General features: G+C 41.4%; 1 protein-coding gene across 5 annotated transcripts in view; it reads right to left on the reverse strand.

Moving 5' to 3' along the window:
- Positions 1-3983: 3983 nt before the first annotated feature.
- CNOT10 (CCR4-NOT transcription complex subunit 10) overlaps positions 3984-18961 on the reverse strand; it is a 36626-nt gene continuing 21648 nt past the window's right edge. For 2 of the 5 annotated variants that reach the window (XM_075143358.1, XM_075143355.1), the window contains 7 exons: positions 17211-17291; positions 12070-12183; positions 10107-10237; positions 9299-9334; positions 9070-9197; positions 5861-5936; positions 3984-4277 (listed from right to left, as the gene is read on the reverse strand). In XM_075143358.1, the coding sequence (XP_074999459.1) occupies positions 4123-4277; positions 5861-5936; positions 9070-9197; positions 9299-9334; positions 10107-10237; positions 12070-12183; positions 17211-17291 (721 nt within the window). In that variant the 3' untranslated portion in view covers positions 3984-4122. Of the gene's footprint in view, positions 4278-5860; positions 5937-8368; positions 8462-9069; positions 9198-9298; positions 9335-10106; positions 10238-12069; positions 12184-17210; positions 17292-18961 lie in introns of those variants that run through there. The other 3 variants (XM_075143360.1, XM_075143356.1, XM_075143359.1) reach the window with 3 other exon arrangements.

Raw genomic sequence — 18961 nt, forward strand, 5'->3', positions numbered from 1 at the left:
CCTGGCTGCCTCTGGGTGATGACTACTGAAAACTTTAACTGGAGGCACCTGCTTTGAAAGGAGAGAGGAGAAACGTTGGGGTGCTATGGAGGGAAGTGTGGGGTTTTTTTTAAAAAAAAAAAAAAAGTTTTGACGCAGTATCAAACTCTTAGTTGTCTGATCTATTAAAAAAATGGCCTCACTGTCATGACTGGAGGAAATGGCTTTGATACTGGATTCACCACCTGTACTCTGTGCAGTTTTTCCAGTATTTTGCCAGAAAGTTCCTGGTTCCTAACCTTGTTAGGTTCATTTCTAGGCTTTCATTTCTTCATCTTTGCAACTTCCTTTGTTACTTCCACCTTGTGGAAGTAATGCTTTTTCTGAGTGGTAGTGTAAAGCGAAGCTACCAGGATCATTTAATAGTGCATCTGGCATCTTGCAGAGCAGACTGCCAACATAAGTTCGGTGAGCAGAACAGGGGCTCTTTTTCCTTACTACTTTGGAAAAGGTTTGAAAAGAACTGGTGAGCAGGGGGAGATGCTCTTCAGCAGGTAACGTTTGAGAATTATGGCCACTGACTGAATTCCCAGCATGGGTAGAAGTGAAGGTGGGTTCCAGTCTCTGAAAGTGTTGTCTGCACAAGCTCTTCAAAGCTGAGATGCTTTCTGGCCCCAGCTGTGTACCACTGTAGGAGTGCTCAGCACCAGGCTGTGCTCTATCCATCAAAATACTTGACCATCGCTCTTTCTTCCTGCTGGAGCAGCTGGCAATATGTCAGCAGTACAGAGATCACTTCGAGTTAAAAGGAGGGAGGGAGAAGACCCTGTGAAGGAGGGGGAAAAGGCTGCTCAGGTGAGTTTCGAGACTACCAACTTGGCCAGCTCTTTGGTATTCCCTCGGTTTCTCTCTCCCTGAAGATGAACAGAACCTGGAAGCTCATTGAGCGCCATGAGATGGCTCTGGACACTGCTGCATGGTTCTTGCACCATGGCTGTGGTCACTGTCATCCTCTTTCTTGCCAAAACCTTTAGGTGTGAGCCCGTGCCAGCATGTGGGCAAGGAGATAGCAACAGGGTTACCTCCACTTACGGTGTTTGGGGGGAAAGGGGGTGTAACCTGACTGCAGGAATGAGATCCTGGAGGCAAGGGGAGGGCAGGAGGAGAGGGACAAACCAAAATAGTAAGCATTATTGACTTTACTAACCAGCCTGCACTGCTCCTGCTCCCACTGCTTTTACCACAGGACAGCTTGCAGTTTTACTTAACCTTCACTTCTTTACTAGCAGAGCCTAAAAGCAACTGAGAGAAAAGGCAAAAGTGGCCTGTGACTCTATGGCAATGCCAGAGAGGGAGACAGGTCTTTGACTGCTCCCTTCCTAGATGTGTTTCGATACTTATTTTTCCCTTTTGTTAATGGTGAAACTATGAAACCCAACAGCAAAAGTCACCACCGCTCACCCCTCTCTTCAAGTAGCAGCGCTGCAGGCAGGGGGGCAATCCCAGCGCTGCTCTGGTCAGTGCAGCCGCCTTGGGGCAGAAGAGCAGTCATTGTTAGGGGGGCTGGGGCTGAATGCTTCTGCTCAGATGCAAATGCAGCTGTGATAAGATGTGCGGTAGCTGGGGAACAACAACCGCATCCTTCAGCGAGCCTCGAGGGGAGCTGGGCACTGCTGAAGCAAGGCATTAGCATCTTTTGCATGTGAATGCCCCGCATTCCTGGGGGGGCGGGGAAGGGCAGAGAAGAATCTTCTCTATTCAGGGCCCGGGACCACACAGGGAGCATCTTTAAGCATCTTTAACCTTCTTGTATTTAATCAGTCAATCTACTTTGACTTGAGGGGATGTATCAGCTCCCTTTCTCCCTTCTTTCAGAAAGGTGATCTCTACACACTTTTTCCTGATTTTTTTATTCCTAATACTTCTAAACTGCTTGCCCCTACCTGAGGACAGAGTGGTGCCGCCACCTACAGTGCTAGAAAAGTTATTGAACGAGTCAGCTACTTGGTCATCACTCTGAAAGCCTTGAAAAGTAGCAAAGCCAGTTATCTAGCAGAAGAGGGAGAATAGCAGTTCTCAAGCTTTCTGCTGTACTGCTTTATGGTGGTGACTAGCTTCCTGCAGAGGAACACGCTTGTACTCATTCTACAACTTGCACATTGTTTAATAAACTTACTCTTCTTCTTCTGTCAGTTGTGACTTGTTTGTTCGAGCTCTTGGGGGGCAAACCCAGGACATCTGCACTACCTAATGCTCATGTTACTGAGAGCAGGACCTGCCTCTCAGGTGGCCACTTGAAAGTGTGACCTTCCTGGTGGTGGCTGGAGGCAAAGTACACTGCCAGCAGCATGGGGAGATAAGGTGTTATCCCAGCTCTACCTTGGAGATTATCTGGGCAAAGTCTCAGAATAGCTGACATGACACAAAACAGCCAGGGACGGGAAGTGAGGAGAGATGATATAGTCCATGCTGGGCTCCAACTATCTTATGCCTGGCTTAAGTCCCAAGGCAGGATGGCTCATCTCTTCTCCTATGCTCACAATAAGTAACCAGAGGGTCCTTGCATATGCTGCTATCTTACAGCCCCGGTTTGAGTGAAGGTTTTTCTGAAAAAAAGCAGTATTCCTCTAAAGTGGAAACTGTTTCAAAAAAAAAAAAAAACAAAAACACCCCAAACAAAACAGAACCCCCCAAAAAATCCTTTTTCTTACAGCCAGGCACGCTTCCACTGTACCTGCACCATTACACCTTCCTTTAGGACAAAGGAAAACCAGGGAGAAGAAAAAAACAAAGAAACCCCCCCACCCCCAACACAACCAACCTCCATCCAGCTAAAGCAAGAGTGTTCCCCAGCACTGGTCCCTTCAGAGCACCCACTCCCTGCTGCGACCATTGCCCTGCGTGCCTCCCCGGCCTTGCAGCACTGACAAAGGTTTAGCAGACAGACGTACCAGGTTTTGTCCTTGATGACCAGTCCACTCTTACACCTTTCCTGTTTTGGAAAACTGCCTTTTGGCTCTTGCCACCTGTTGAGCTCACGAGGCAGGAGAATCAGGCAGAGCCCCTCTAGTTAATAGCAGAGAAGTACTGCAGCCTGCAAGCAGCAGAAGGGGCCCCTTCCCAACCTGCTCAGTCACACCCACCACCCTGTAGCATGTTACAAGGCAAGAGGTGCACCCTGGTCACAAGACTCAGCACCAGCTCGCTCTCCCTCACACTAAGACTCTGCCATCATCTTGACACACAAACTCGAAAGGGGCACAGACCCCCCAAGGGTGGCTTGTACTAATGATGCACAAACCAATGACAAGTCACTACTGCTTGGCTGTGTACTGCAGTGCAATGTTGAGAGCTTTGTGTCTCCTTACACCACAACCTCTTACGTCCTGTGACCTGCTAACACTTTCAGGCCAGCGGCACAGCTGCTAGTTTTAAAAAGGAGAGAAAGATTATTTGAAAGACACTGCTAACACTGGGCCCTGGGGCCTTGCCCTGTTAATGCTGGAGCTGTGCTGTTTGCACTTAGAATAATCTTAAGGTAATCACAGGGAACATCCTAGACGCACATATACACACCCACACACACACCCCCACACACCCATCCCTCCCAACCCCGTCCCTATGCCTGAAGGGACAGCTTCACCTATAGCAAGGACCAAACTCCCAGCTGGTGCAGGGTAGTGGACTGTGGCTACCTCAACATTGCAAAGTTGGGCAAAAACCTCTTTGAGGAATACAAAACCATAGCTTGTATGTGTCAAAACACAGCAGCCATCAACACTACCCTGCGCAACAGCTCAACTGCTATTTCAGCAGGACTTTAGTTCTGGTAAATGGTATTCTCCTTCCAGTCACTTCCATCCTGTATATTCTCTTCAAAAAGAGCTGAATTACACACTTGGAGAACCACTTCTTTTGGTAAGTAAACTGCCACCCACATTCAAAACAGATACCAACCTCTCTTCCTTTATGAAATAACCTTTACAAATACCTCCAAGCATGCCTTTTTGTTTACATGTTTTATTAAAAATTTACATAAATGAACACACTCCAGCAATTGGGGTATGCGGGTGTCCTAGGTTAAAAAAATATACAAAATCCCAAGCCCTCATGGGCAGGGCAGCAGCAGGTTGAAGCGCAACCTCACTTCCTTTGAACAGTGGTGAAAGCTGGCATCTGAATGGGCTGGATTGAGTGGACTGGCTGAAAAACAGGCTTCTTCCGCACATCCGAGAGTGTTTTCACAGAAGGGAGAAGCTGGTTTCTCTTGATGATCTGCAGTGCCAGCTGCGTGTTACCTACAAGACAAGTTTCGATTAAAAAGAAAGAAGTACTTCTGTATGACTTCTGAATCACTGTTCTGAGAGTTGACAAGCCAGCCCTGGGCCCAGGCTACGTACACTAGCGGTCTTCCTTTCAGTCAGATGCTGATGTGGATGTTAAAAGTATTAGATAAAAGTAAATGTGAAACAATAGTATTGCTTGATTCTGCCTATTCTTAGCTGGAGACATTGAGCTTTTATCTCAGAGCTGGAAGATGCCAGAGCACCTTCTAATTCCTGAAGACCACCTCTTCTCCCTTGCATCCGCATAGTGAGACTCTAGGTCTCACACAAAATGCCCTTGCAATGGGACGTTACAGACAGTAATGCAAATGTCAAGACAGTATATAAAACATGTTTTTAAAACGAGATCTGTTTTCAACTGTATGCATGGCCCATCAAATAAATATCAATATAAATGGAAAAATTACTCTTTGTTAAAAATTAAACCTATAAAATTGTAGGGGAAAACCCGCTAAGGTCTGAAAAGACCATTTCTCCCTCTTATCAAATACTTTTCTTTCACTAAAGTCTTAGTTTCAGAAGATATGCACCGTTTTGCTGCCATTTATAGAACAAAAAACGTTTTTAGCTCCTTTTGGTTATATACTTCGAAGGGGGTGCGAGACGTAAATCCCACTTTCTACTTTCTTCTGCTTTGTACTTTTTTGTTGCAGAAAGAAAGGTTTCCAAAATTCCAACTTAGAAACATCTCTATAAGAAAAGCTTTGTAGAAGTCTCAATTCTGAAGACATTGCAGTTGTCTGCAATGCAAGACAACTGAAGGGGAACAAGCACACTGAACATTTCACAACACTCGGATATTAGGCCCTAAGGGGCACAGGTCCGCAACCATGACAGCTTCAATGGTGCAGCTGCACCAGCCTGCTCACACTGCAGAATTCAAGTGCAATCTTCCCAGTTTCCCATTATGTAGAGTTTTTTCACCATGTAAACACAGTGAACCTTCAAAAGGAAGGATTTTGGAAGGGAGTTATCTATCTTACAAGCTTTGTTACAGTACTTGCTACATAGCCTTGACATGGCTTCTTTGGGAAACTTGGATTGCAGTTGTCTTTTAATGAAAAGCCTTTCAAGCCCTCTTTATAGTATAAACCTCATCAGGGGTTTTACTGAGCCTATCCAAGACGGCTGATTTCTGCACAAAGTATAGAAGATTTCAGCTCAGAAGATGAATGTTTAGGAAGTCTGGAGCGTGTAAGAACAGGACTGCAATAAACAATGGAAATGAAGGTGCGGTATATGGATCCATGGCAGTGTAAAAAGGAGACAGGGCCTAAAGGGTGTCATTCAAAATACTGGCACAACTCTATAAAGACTAGGAATGATGACTACCGCCTTCTTCCTCTTGTATCCCAAATCTAGGTCGAGAGAACATTTCAAAACTTAAGAATCTCTTTTAACATTTTGCCTATGAGGGCTAGCTGTAAACTTCAAGGAAAAATCCAAAATGTTAAAAATACCAAGTTACATTCAACATTGCATCTTACCTATTAAATTAGGGATTTTAATGTTGGGAAAAAAACTCAATTCCTTACCATTCTGTAATTCAAGATATACAGCCAGAAGAATAGCCTCTGGAGGGATCTCTTTGGGGTGGATCAGTGAAGCAGCCTTATTGAAAAAGAAGAAAGGGGCGGGGAGAGAAAGTGCTTAAGAGAAACATCTAGCTCAAAGAACGCCTCTTGACAAGACTGTTACCATCATCTTAGTTAACAAAAACAAATAACAAGTCATAAACTAAGATAAGATTTTTCAAACTAAGACACTCTATTAGGTTTATGCATGCAAGGAGAGACTGAAAGATTATCTGCCTTGCAAGATTGTTTCACACTAATTAGCAGCACCATCTGCTGTATACTTATGTTAATATGAGTCTGTAATTCTTGGGCCAATCTACTGCATTTTCCTGGTGAGATGACTGGTGAAGAAGATAACCTCCACTGCTCCAAAGTTCAGAATACAAAGTTAACAAGGATCATTCATTAGCTTTCCATATACAAATATTTTTCAGCTATATAGTCAATGAAGCTGTCTTCTACATTAGCTCCGGATCCAACTCCCTACTCTTGATCTACAGCACACTGGGTACATGCCATTGATTTAATTTGGCGTGAAGGTCCCTGTGCTCCACCTGACAGGTGTCCTGAGCTGAGAGCCTCCAGAACAACACAGCTCTGCAGAACTGCCTCCAGATGTCTCAGACAAGTCCCTGCTTTCTGTCTCACCAGCTTCTACACCTAGAGTCACACCATGTATCACCAGACTCTGCTTCTCATTCCCTTCAGTTCAAACAGAAGGGCCTTCTGCACTTTTAAATCTTAGCAGGAAAGGGGTGGAGAAAGTAAGAGGGGAAGAAAAAAAAAAAAAAGAAAAAAAAAAGAGAGAGCAGGCTACCAGGCCTTTGAAAGGAACATATTCTTTCCCTCCTCCTTATCCTTTGCCTTCCCTCTTCCAAGGTCACTGAATATCATCATCATATTGGTATTTAAGTACCACACCAGTGGTTCTGCACGGTAATGCCCAGCCATGAATAGAAAGAAAAATGACGAGTAGGAAAGAATTTCTGTCCCAACCTCTGAAACTTACTATTTTCAACTACATTTCAGATGTGAACATTTGATAATCCTAGAACAAGGATGATTCCCATGATCTCAGGAAGACTGAATCCTGCAAGTCCAGCTTTTCTATAAGGTGCCCAGTCCAGAGGTCAGGAAAAATGCATGTTTCTCACTATAAATTTGTACAATTAAATTGTAAATTGATCCATTTCCTGAGAAAGAGAGGACACATCTGCACAAATGACGACAAGATAACAGGACTGATTCTGTATCAAAAACGTGTGCAAGAAGATGATTTGCTACAGAGATACCAGGTTGTGGTACCTACTATCTGCATCTTTTTACAAGAAACAGATGGTTGAGATCCTCCCTCAGAAGAAACCACTTAGTTAACAAGCTAAATAAAAATCAGCTGATCTGGCCATCCACTAAACCACAAAGAAACTGTCCTACACAATGTTTCACATCTGACGGGTCAAGATTCAAAACCCAGTAGTCTATTCTTTTGACAGAGAGGGAATGAGCAGCTCCTGACAGACCTGATCTCACCAGGAGCTCGTACTAGGGACACAGTTTGACCAGTAATAACAGAGGATCCTTCTCATCCCTCTATAATCTGCAGCCCATAATCCAGAATCTGAACTGTCCTTATGGCATGGTACAAAGTAGGGAACATAAGAATTAGGAAGACTGAAACACAAAGCAAGTCACTTCCCATAGTCCTTAAAAAAAAAACCCACAAAAAAAACCCCAAAACAAAACAAAAAAACCCAACCAAACCCAAAAACCCACCCCAAAAAAACCCACCCCAAAAAACCCACCACAGCCAAGTTCTGGAAATACCCCTTCATCAAACCCTGCTTTCTCCCTTCATGCAAAGGTCAGTCTCTGCAAGCACCCTGGCCCCGACCTGCTGAACCACTCTGGCTCAGGAACTCTGAACCGTGACATAAGTTTTGTTGTTTTAGGAAGTCTTTCACGAGTGCTCTTCAGAACGGACAACTGGTAATTATCCAATTTTAAAGCTACCTTAACAAGCAGTTTTCAGCAATTACCTCAAATGCTTCAGCATTTCAGCAAATAAACCTAGAATTTCACTCATAAGTTAAACACTTTGTAATACTTTTTTGGCCTTTATTCTGTCACTCAGTGGGGCCCAACTAGCCATGGGAGCCATGTATCTTGTTTCAGGGAAGGATACGTGCTCTCCATTGCTCCCCCTCATACAATGTAACTGCACACACAGAACGATTAATGTGTGCATACTGAAAGGACTGAGGCTTCCCAAAAGCACTGGATTTATTGTAGATGCAGAGACCTACTATGCTTTACATCCACAGATGGCCTTATGCTCCTTTGGGCTTTAGACATGTGCTACGGAGCCCAAGCACAGACACCTGCCCAATCCTAAGAGGCCACAGGAGGAAAAAGTGCAAGACAACTGCCTTAAGCGGTTGAGAACTTCCAGAAGTTGAACCTGCTCACCTATACAACTACTATGAAGTAATTTGGAAGACCGCTGTTTCAGTTTGCAGCTCGACAATGCATTTGATTAGTCTTCCTGACAGACAGGAATGGCTGCAAAAAGAGACAAACATATCATCATTGAAAAAGATCAGTCCCAGCCATAAGAAGGACCGAAAGACACAGGCTAAGTGAAGATGGAGAGTTTCAAAAGCAGTACTTGAGAATTCTTGGGGCAAGAGGCAGGCAAGAAACATAACTCCAGCAGAATTGTAGTTTGTTCTCACAGCCCTGAAGTTAATAGCTTAGATGGTCACTTATTAACTGATTAGAGAGAAGTAAACTCAAGGCCCTCAAGAACTTTCTCCTCTGAAATATAACAATTACTATTGGACCATTTTAAAAAAAAAAAAAAACAAAACCACAACACCTTAGAAAAAGTTAAATGGCTTCCTAGTCATATTCCACTGTTTTGATATGATCTAGGGAAAAAAAATGCCTCACATAGTGATACTGAACTATTTACACAAGTAAGAAATTTGGAATTCCTTTATTTTGTGTTACGAATATACGTTGGTTCATAAAGACAGAAGAGAGCCGCCATCTCAGCAAAGTCTGCAAATAAGCCTGGGCTATGAGATCACCAGGATTTGTGTGATCTAAATGGCATTTCGAAGGAAGTACATTTGTCCCTAAAGCTATCTTGAGATTTTTTTCCATACCTGATGAAGACACTTTCGAGCTTTGTCATATTCACTCCTCAAGCAGTAAGCACTTCCAAGGTTAAACAACATCATTGTTCGTGCAGATGTGACCGAACTAGGATAACACTGTGGGGTCTGCTTCCCAGCTGCAATTAAAAAAAAAAAAATTTTTTTTTTCTTACACTTTTATTCCAAAGTAAGTGGAATAAGTTCCTGTACTCTGCTGAATATGCTGGCTGGTACTTACAAGATTCCATCGCCTCATTCTCTCCTTTGTCAGACCCTACAAAGAAAAAAAAACACAAAAAACATCATGTTCCATGAACTTTTTGTATTATTTTGTAATAAGCTTTAAAAGATACAAATTTGCTTCTTTCTTCATGGTCTGACATTAAAGAGGGAAAACATATCTGTTTGCTCAAGAGTTTACGCCACTTAAGACTTCCTATCTTTAATGTTTTACTTTTAGATTTGCAGATGAGTACAGTGAAGTTTAAACTGCAGACATGTCACTGAAATCAGAGCTGCTGTAGACTTAACTATACAGATGGGCTCTGAAGTATTTTTCTGTTACAGAATACACACTCCCAGCTGGAAGCACTGCAAGAAGATTACGGCAAACTAAGTTCTCCCCACTCCTGTCTCTCACTACATGCAGTAAGTAGACTTCATTACTACTCCAAAACCTGGTTTAGAGACTAAAAGGCTGGAAGAGAAGGTATGAAGCCCAAACTTAACCATAATCGCACATTTAACAAAGCAGCTTTCAAAAGTTACCTTCAAACAAGCCAGAATGCCACAATACACCGTTCTATTTGTGTTACAGAATTAGCCACTTCAAAGGAATGACAAACATGCAAAAGACAAACCAAACACGAAGTAGGAACTAAAGCCAGGAAAACAAAAACACAACAAAAACACAAATAAAAAACCCCCAAACAACCTATGGTCTTAAAACAAGATGTCTTAATCATAATTATATTTGTATATAGAAAGTTACAGCAGGAAGACAGCTGAAAGCATAACCAGTTCTAATGAAGTGTGGATTCATTAACCTTGATCCTGCTCATTTGAAGAGATCCCGAGAGAAACATCAGTGACGTTCTCAGGGTTCAAGTGAGTGATGGCATCAGATATTCTGTCTAGAGAGATGAGAGCTTCTGCTGCATACAAATGCCCAAGAAACCTACAACAGCAAAAGGTTAGGTACAAATATCAGTATTACAACTCCCACAATTTGTTATGTATTCATGAGCACATGAATTGTTATTGTTTTCATGAGCACATGAAAACTAATACTTGAAACGCTTGCATGGAAGTTACCTTGCTTATAAAGTATTGTCATAATACCCAGTTCTGTCATTTACTGCTTTTAGGCACTACTGTTGTGAAAAAATCTGCACCTGAGTAATGACAATTCATTCATGCTCAGGAATTGCCGTTCCAGAAAGACCTTGGTACCTTGGTATCTCAGGGAATTAAAAAAGGAATCCTTACAAAAACACCCCAGGATATGGATACATCTATAATTTGAGGTGTTAAGTGACTTTACATTCAATAAAAATCAAACTAATTCTGTAAGACAGCTGCATTTCTAAGGACAGAAACTATACAGTCCTGTTCATGGGGCACAAACACCTTTCCAACTGCAGGTTTTGCAAAAGAATTAAGCCAGTCTGATGTTTGACACTTGTAGCTCAGCTCAGCTAATTGGCAACTTTCCTTTTCAACTTTAGAACAGAAGGAAACCTGTTGATCAAGAGCATAGTTAGCTTGCAAATATTTAATCGGAAACAGAAATTGACCAAAAAAGTTCACACTTGTTCTATGCAGCTGTATACAGTGCACTTCAAACTGACTGTATAGTTGGTTGTAATGAATTACAAAACATCAGGTAAAATATCAGTCATTCACCCAAAATAACTTCTGCAACTTAGATCTGATACAGCAAACATAACTTTCTACAAGAAATTTATTTCATTTAAGAAAACAGGAACAGTTCAATATTCCCAATCTGCACAAAAGCCTAGTTTCCTGGGACCAAGATATATGGTGCTCTGTCTTTGCAAAAACCTGTCATCTAGCGTTTCTTGCATTACATAATGGTAACACTGTCTTCACAAAATTACGTGTTACCTTACAAACTCCTCTAACATCTTGCTTATAAAATGACTGTGCAAAAAGATGAGCTTCTGCAGTAGTTTGAAGCATGGGAGCCAAAGAATTTAATTGGCATGGACCTTTTTAGAGTATGCTGCCAGCATATAAAAATAAGCACAAGTTAAGCTTGCTTTCCGCAAGTACATTACCAGTTTTGAAAAATATCATTACTACCATAAAAACCTCTGCTATATTTTATCCTGTGTATGACATAAGAATTAAATGCACAAGTAAGGTCAGAAGGATGGGGCTAAAGCTGCCTTTTTTGAATTTGCAGAGATGTTTGAAAACTGGTGGGTAGAAACAGAATGAACTTCGAGTATCTTTCCAAAAAATACAGTGCCAAATGAGAACTGAAAAAGAGAAACTGAAGAATGGAACCTGTATAAGCAACAGATCTGATACCCTACTGACTGAGCAAACCTTCCCCTCCGAGGCTGTAGTTTCATAAGCAAGCTTTCAGCAGCACGCTGGCTTGGGCTGATGTTGTCCACTCCCAGCTGCTCATTCCTGCCCCTTGTGCTGTGCCAACACGAGCATGTGCAGCCCTGCAGTCAATCAGGACAGAGACCTGACGGTCCTGCCACTGCAGGGGACCCATAGCTGGAGATTAACAAATAGCAACAAAAGCAGCGATAGATTCCGAATTACATGGAATTCACACACAAATGAGGGGACTCACGTTCCTGTGTGTCAATGAACATTTAGTCAGGGCTTCAACACGAACAGGAGCGGGCCAAGCAATTCTTTGCATCATATACAGAATTGGCAAGCAGCTACAGACATTGGAAGCTTCAACTCAGAACTCTCCAGCAAAAAGCAGAGCTAAGAAAGAAGAAATGACCACATCAGACTTACTTAAGAGACCCTGACAGCTTTGGTTGCTGAAGAAGTTTATCTGCGTGATTCAGTGCCATAAGGTTATCACCCAAAGCCAGAGCCACGTAAGCACTACACGCAAGTATTGAGCACCTGGAGGGGAAGAAGAAAAAAAAAAAAAAGAAAAAAGGGAAGGGGGGAAAGCCAATATGTTAAATGGAGAATTCTGTGATTCCAAATGCAGCTGTTAAATTTCTTTCTTGTTAAGGGCTGAAGAAATAAATCATAAGCTTTCAATAATGTCTTTGCATCAAACTATGAAGTAAAGGAGCTAGTGTTTCGTTATCTATGGCCTCAGTTGCATTCTCTGAATTAGGAGATACATATATTGTGTTCTACCAGTATAAACCAAGGACCACCACGGTGTGCTCAGGAAGATTTTGCAATTTTGATCATAAATAACAGATTAAAAAAAGATGGACCTCACCACGTGTCATTTTTCCCCATGGACAGTCTCCCTTTCTCACCCTCTTTTTATTCTTTTTGCCTTGCACTCTCATTTGTACTTCCCTGCCCTCCCCTTCTGCTGCAGCAAAGGGTAACAGATTTGTAGATTTCTACAGCATACAATCTACAAACACATAGTAGCAATCAATTAAGTTGTGGCATATTTCACTCTTATACTGTACAATGTTTGCACACAGGGAGACAATAAATGCTGAAAAATATGGCATTTCCACTTTTGTGTTCAATTGAGAGCTGTAATCCGCTGCCAAGACTCTGATTGATATGTGGCATTTTGTTGCCGACACAGACTTTCTTATCTTTCCAAAACCACAAAATCTCTGAGAGTTCCTGTAATGAAATCTGAACTACTCGCATTTTCCATCTTCAAACAATAACCCCACGTCAGGATGCCATCATTAGGCCAAGCTTCACACTTTGTAATAACTGCCCCCCCGCACCCCAAACACAGCACTTGGGGATATTTTCCACTTCATAAGACATCATTCAGTGCAGGCTGCCTTGTCCTCTGGGCACAAGCCTCTCCCCACGACGCCTTGCTGTGAGCACGGACTCTCTCCTTCTCCAGGGAGGAAGAGCAGATCCTCTTAGTGGGGTCTCATGTTGGGAGCGATGGGAGGAGAGCCTTCGACTCTCCTGCCGGTAGGTGGGCTATTACCGCGCCAACCTTTTGGCAACTGTCAAGCCCACTTTTGGTCCAGCAGTAAGTCATGTAATTCGTGGCAGGACCTGGGGTGCCTTTATTCCCCTTTCCCAGGAGGCATGCTCCTTAATTATGCACAAGCAGGATAAGAAACTTCTCCAGTGTTTTTCCCTACCCCCAACTTCCTCTCCATCGTGCCCAGATGTCACATCAAATCTGAACATATACAAAAGCTTGAGAGAGGGAGAGGAAAGCTTCCCCAGCTCAAGTCCCAAACCTAAAATATTTCTGAAAGGTTGTGACTGGGGAGGGGGAGGGAATGGGGGAAAAAAAAAATATCTCTGTAATAACAGCCTGCTTCTAACTAGCCTCTTTTCGGCCCTGCCTCAAGGAAGCACAGCTTTTAAACCAGCAGAGATGCTAAGTGTCACCAGCTAAATACCCTTAGACACAAGTCAAGGTCTGCAGAGTTGGTTGCTACTGCCCTTTATGTCAATATGCTGCTTCTATTTCTCACAACTTTTTTAAAGCCTATTTTTATTTCTAAAAGTGTAAATTCAAACACAAGACGCACTCCAATCACACAATAGGTAAGCTCAGCAAAACGGAAACCTCCTCCTCTGCTCTAAGGACTCATCACTGTTTAAGCCTGTAAGAGCTGGCAAGATTCTTCAGCAACAGCCGTCTAAAGAAGAGGAAAATATTCAGGTTTTCTTCCTTGCAATACTGTTCTTGTGCACTTGAATCCATTGTTGAGCCGGCTAAACCAAACATTCAAGAGAGCTGACAGCTAACCGGAGCAGAAGAATTGCACCACAAGGGAAAAGACAAACTAGTTTTTCACCCCGGTCAGGATTCTGACAAAACTCCACAGGTCGCCTTTGAGCACGGCAGACTTCCAGCATCACTGAGCCTCTGCATGCCCTAAATAAAACTGCCTTTGCACTAGGAAAAAGAAAAATGTTTTTTTAAACTGCCAGATTATGTCAAACAGCCTCTTGTGTAGGTCTAGGCAACAAGATTTGTCAGCCCACACTGACCGCAAGTTTACAGAACCCAAACTCCACATCTGACTTGGCTTGTTTCTCAGGCAAAGGGCGAGCCAGAGCAAATCCAGTTGTTCAAAACTTACCATCAAGGCACCAAAAATGGGACTTCTAAACCATTTAGAGAACATCACTAACCTGAAATAATTTAAAACAACTAACTAAGCACAATAGTGCATATAAGCTATCTACTTTTTGTTTCAATGCAGACAAAACAATCCAAAATATTAAGAAATACAGAATGCAGACGGTGCTTACTCAATGGGGAAATTCAGCACCAGCGAAGGGGAGATAGGGGACATCTATGCAGTGGCTGACAGTGAGGAAGAAGAGTGAAACAGCTATGGGTGATAATCATTGTAAGCTTGCAGTATCGTGACAGGGCCAAACAGACCACTGCAATCTTTAACTGGACAAACGAGGCAGTACTAGGTAGATCTGGAGAAGAGACAAGGTTGGCAATTGGTGGTCCTTACAGTATTACCTGTGAAATTATTAGCAATGTCAGTGATGCTCCTGGAGATACTAGGATACGCACAGTTCAAAAATACATAAGTAAATAAAATAAATAAAGCATAATGATGGACTGGAGAGGGCCAATGGAAGAGTCAAAAGAAAGAAAAAATGGTAAAATTGGATCACATGCCTTATAGCAAGGGCTTGCAGTTCAAATCCATTCAGGACAAAGTGGCTAATCAAACTATTCCTTTATCTCTAGCTGCTTTGAAGGGGAAAATTAACATTTTCACACAAAGTTGTTCAATCTAGGGAGAAAAAGGCTACAACAAGGTCTGGTGCTATCCATCTCAACTTTTACAATAAAACCAAAAAAATTTTCCCGATGTAGCACTGTGTTCTACCAGAACTCCTTTACTCTTTATGTATCCTAACAGTCTTGGGTTGCTCTGGCGCGGTGAAACATACCACAGGCTGAGAGCAGAGCAGGGGAATTGGCTTCTCGGAGGATGAGAAGAAGCAAGGAACAGAATTGCTTAGAAGAAACTCAGAAGAAAAATCTGGAGTTTCTACTTTCTATGCATAAATTCTTAGCAACGTTTGGTGTCCTCAGACTTCTGCTTGTTGCTTTTAAAACCATGCAATTGAATTACTGCTTATTATGAGAATAGTCTGTTCAACTAACTTGTGTACAAGTACCAAACAATACACGTGACACATAAGCCTTTTCTAGATGGTATTTTTAATTTTTAAGAACTATTTAGTGGCAAAGTCAGTCAGTCATTTTAAACTTTTATTAGGATGTGCAACTGTACAAAATCATGCAAAAAAAGCATTTAAGTTGCCCATTTCAGTTCTAGAAGCAACAGAGGTTTTTCAATCCAATGACTTAACAGAAAAAAACTGAATTGAATAGACCTATTCCTCAGGGTAATCCTTGCCAATATTCAGAATTTTTCCTTAGTTTTCTCTGACTAGACAAGAATTTTAGTTTTCTCACTTAGCTCCTTAGTGAGCAAGACTACAGAAATATACTAACATTTGAGTATAATGTATTTTGCTTTTCACAGCTACCTGCAGAAACCTAGAAATCGTTTTAGCAGAATCACTCTCTAGGGATGTCTAGTCCTCTGGATTTAACCACCAAAGCAAGTATTGCAAAAAAATAAATCAATGCTTTTCCTTTCCTTATATGATGTTCTTTACAGAAGCAGTGTAATTCTTACTGATAAGTTTTTCCTGACATGTTGTCAGGTTTCATCAGTAGATAACAACAGCTGATTGTGAAACAAAAGACTATGTATTAAAAAAAAAAAAAAATCACAATGTGACACCATGTAATTTTGACATGTGGCAACCATATTTTCAACAGTCAGGAGGAAAAAAAAACCCACAACCAACCAACATCACTGTTTTTAATACAGTGCTTTCTATTGTGAGTAGCATACTCTTGCACCACTTCAGAATAAATAATCAAGGTCTTAGTAATGTCTCCTCACAGATTCCTGCTAAATTGCTTTTAAACGAATACAAGTAGATTTGCTACACATAGTGGAGCAAAGTAAAGGTTAAGCTGGTCATTATAAAAACACAGGTTACCTAGGGTTAGGCTGGAACAGAGTGTTTACCCAAGAGTTTAAGTGGGAAATTACTGTATGCTTTGTCCATAATAGAAACTTAAAACAGATTTCTTTTTTTCTAAACAGGTGCAAGCTTTGTAGTGAGCGAGATTTTCAGCAGGCTGGTAGCCACCTGAAATAATTAACATTGCCAGCAAATGATAATCTTGTTGGGGAAAAGTAAAGAGGTTCCAGATAACATGATACTTATTTAGACACACGGAAGTTACTCTGTTTGGAGAGCACTCAGACTGCTGAACAAGTAGTTTAAGGATCTTTGAGAACATGAAAAAGTCTACAGTCAAATTTTACCTATGTTCTTCCATGGTGAAGAAGTCAAATGCCTAGAAAGAGGCAATTTTTCTTTCTATTTTATGCAAACTATGGATTTACTCCTGCTGAAAGGAGCACTGTTCTTATTTGAAAGCAGCATAGCTGCTTTTACCACTTCCATTTCTTTTTCCCATCCAACAAGCATATAATGTTGTGGGGGCCGAATTCCAAACTAACCTTACCAAGGCCTTAAAGGGAAAAGGTAATTTCCACCCCTTTCACCAATCACAATAGCCATTGTCAGGTTTTTGGCTTTGTCGTTTATGGGACTTTAATTTTTTTGAGTTTTGCCCAATATATAATGCCAGGCCTATAATAGTGGGATCCAGCACAAACTGATCTACCTTCTGAATTGAAATTCTGGATGGTTTCTACTTGTTCGGACTTAAAGCCCAGAAGAAAGGAAGCACACGCATTTGAAAAAAGGCATCCTTAGATTAACAGCTACAATTTAATGTTGCAAGTGCCTAAAAAAATAAGCTAGTAATGACTCCAGAATCACAGCACAATTTAAGAGGGGGCTCATTTAGTGGTGAATATTTTATATTATTTACTTGCCTTAAATTTTCTAATTCCTGTTTCTTCAAAGGCGAAGAAGGTGGAGCTGCAATGAATTTATCCCCTTCATGACTTTTATTGCTAGAATAAAAACAGTGTATTAATTATAGGGAGTGACTATAAATAATTAATTAAAAATTCTCAGTGTAATAAGCATTGATGTTTATTCACTCCATTTAAAAGGACAGCAAAAATTCTATAGCCTAAAAAACAGGGAAATGAAGCTATGCAGAAATTAAGGCACATGCTCTTACCCTAACCGTTCTTATTTGAGAAGGAAGAAGGGGGACATTTGCTGGGAAGGATTTGACTGACAGACCAAACAACCCACGCCATTCTCCACAGCCTCAAGCTATTTTTGAAGTTTGGTGTAGGACAAGAACTTTAACCTGGAGAGATGCAGAACTTGCTGCATTTGTAGGCTCTCTTCTTTTAGCCTGTAAGAAAAGCAGTAAACTAGTTCTCTCCCTAGACATCTTAAAAACTAATTACATAAATATTCTAGAAAGATAATCCAGAAAGTGCTACAGCTTCCTTGAGACTTCTAGCTGCCCTGTATTTTTATTACTATTTCAAAATGTCTTTTTTAAAAAAAAATCCACTTTCTTAAAGTTATACTTGACTTTTTTTGGGGGAGCAAGTATTCACTCTATTTAAAAAGTATGCAGCTTTGCTCTCCAGTAAGCTGAAAGACAACCTCCTTCTGGAATGAGAATTGAAGAGAAGGTTAACAGCTGCTCCTTGGCAGAGAGAGACACTAAGCTTTAGCAACAACAGATCAAAAAAATCGGAATTGAAACCGACAGTCTGTCCACCTAACAAAAACTTTTTCATTGATGTATCTGTTTATTACAAACAGGTAAGATAACTCCCACTTAGACCTTCAAAACAGACAGCAACAGACTCCAAGGAAACCTGTACTCAACACTGTTGTAGTGTATATACCTCATGCCTTTGCCAAAAATTAGATTTAAAAAATACCCTTAACCACTGAAAGTATTCACTGTTTTCCTGTGAATAACAGAATAACCTGTCTCAGAGTCAGCGTGCTCAATTAGTGGGATTTGCTTCAAAACCATCCTGTTCAAGTACTGTGATTTTCTTCAAATGCCTTGTATCTTTTACTGTTCACTTGCAGAGGGTCCCTTGTCAGAAGGAACGAATCCTTGGAGAACCTTTCAGAATGTGACACACGAATTCAAGAACAGCCTGCTTTGCTGCTGTATATTTTGAAATTGGCAATGACCACTGGGAGATATGAGGGAGTCCTTTTAAAATTTTTTTTAAGCTGAAGAAGCATCTGGTTTTGAAAGCAGAAGGTAGTAAAGGATCTTCATGTACAGGGCATGTTTTCTTTTCCTCACTCCTACAAAAACAAAACAAAAAAAAACCCTACCAAAAACAAAATAAAAAAGGAGGTCTCGCCTGAGTAAGGGCCACCATTTTGTCTTCATCACTGTCACTTAGTGGGCCCCATGTTTAAAATTGAAGTCTCATTTAAACCAGAGGAGCTTCATCTCAATGGGCTGCATACAGCTTGCCAGGGGAAGTTAGTTCACAACCTCCAGCCTCGGGAAGCAAAAAAGAAACACCTCCCTCCCCGCCGAAGTTTATAAATCATTTGGTCACTTGACAGGAAAGATTGTTATTAGGAAAAAAGGGTTACAGAGAACAGCGTTCAAATATTGTTGTAGCAGTAGTAGCCACCAACTCCCAGCCCTAGGCTATCCCCAGGCAACCTCAGAACATAG

The sequence above is a fragment of the Calonectris borealis genome, chromosome 2 (assembly GCF_964195595.1).
Source record: "Calonectris borealis chromosome 2, bCalBor7.hap1.2, whole genome shotgun sequence".
In the NCBI taxonomy this organism is placed as follows: Eukaryota; Metazoa; Chordata; class Aves; order Procellariiformes; family Procellariidae; genus Calonectris; species Calonectris borealis.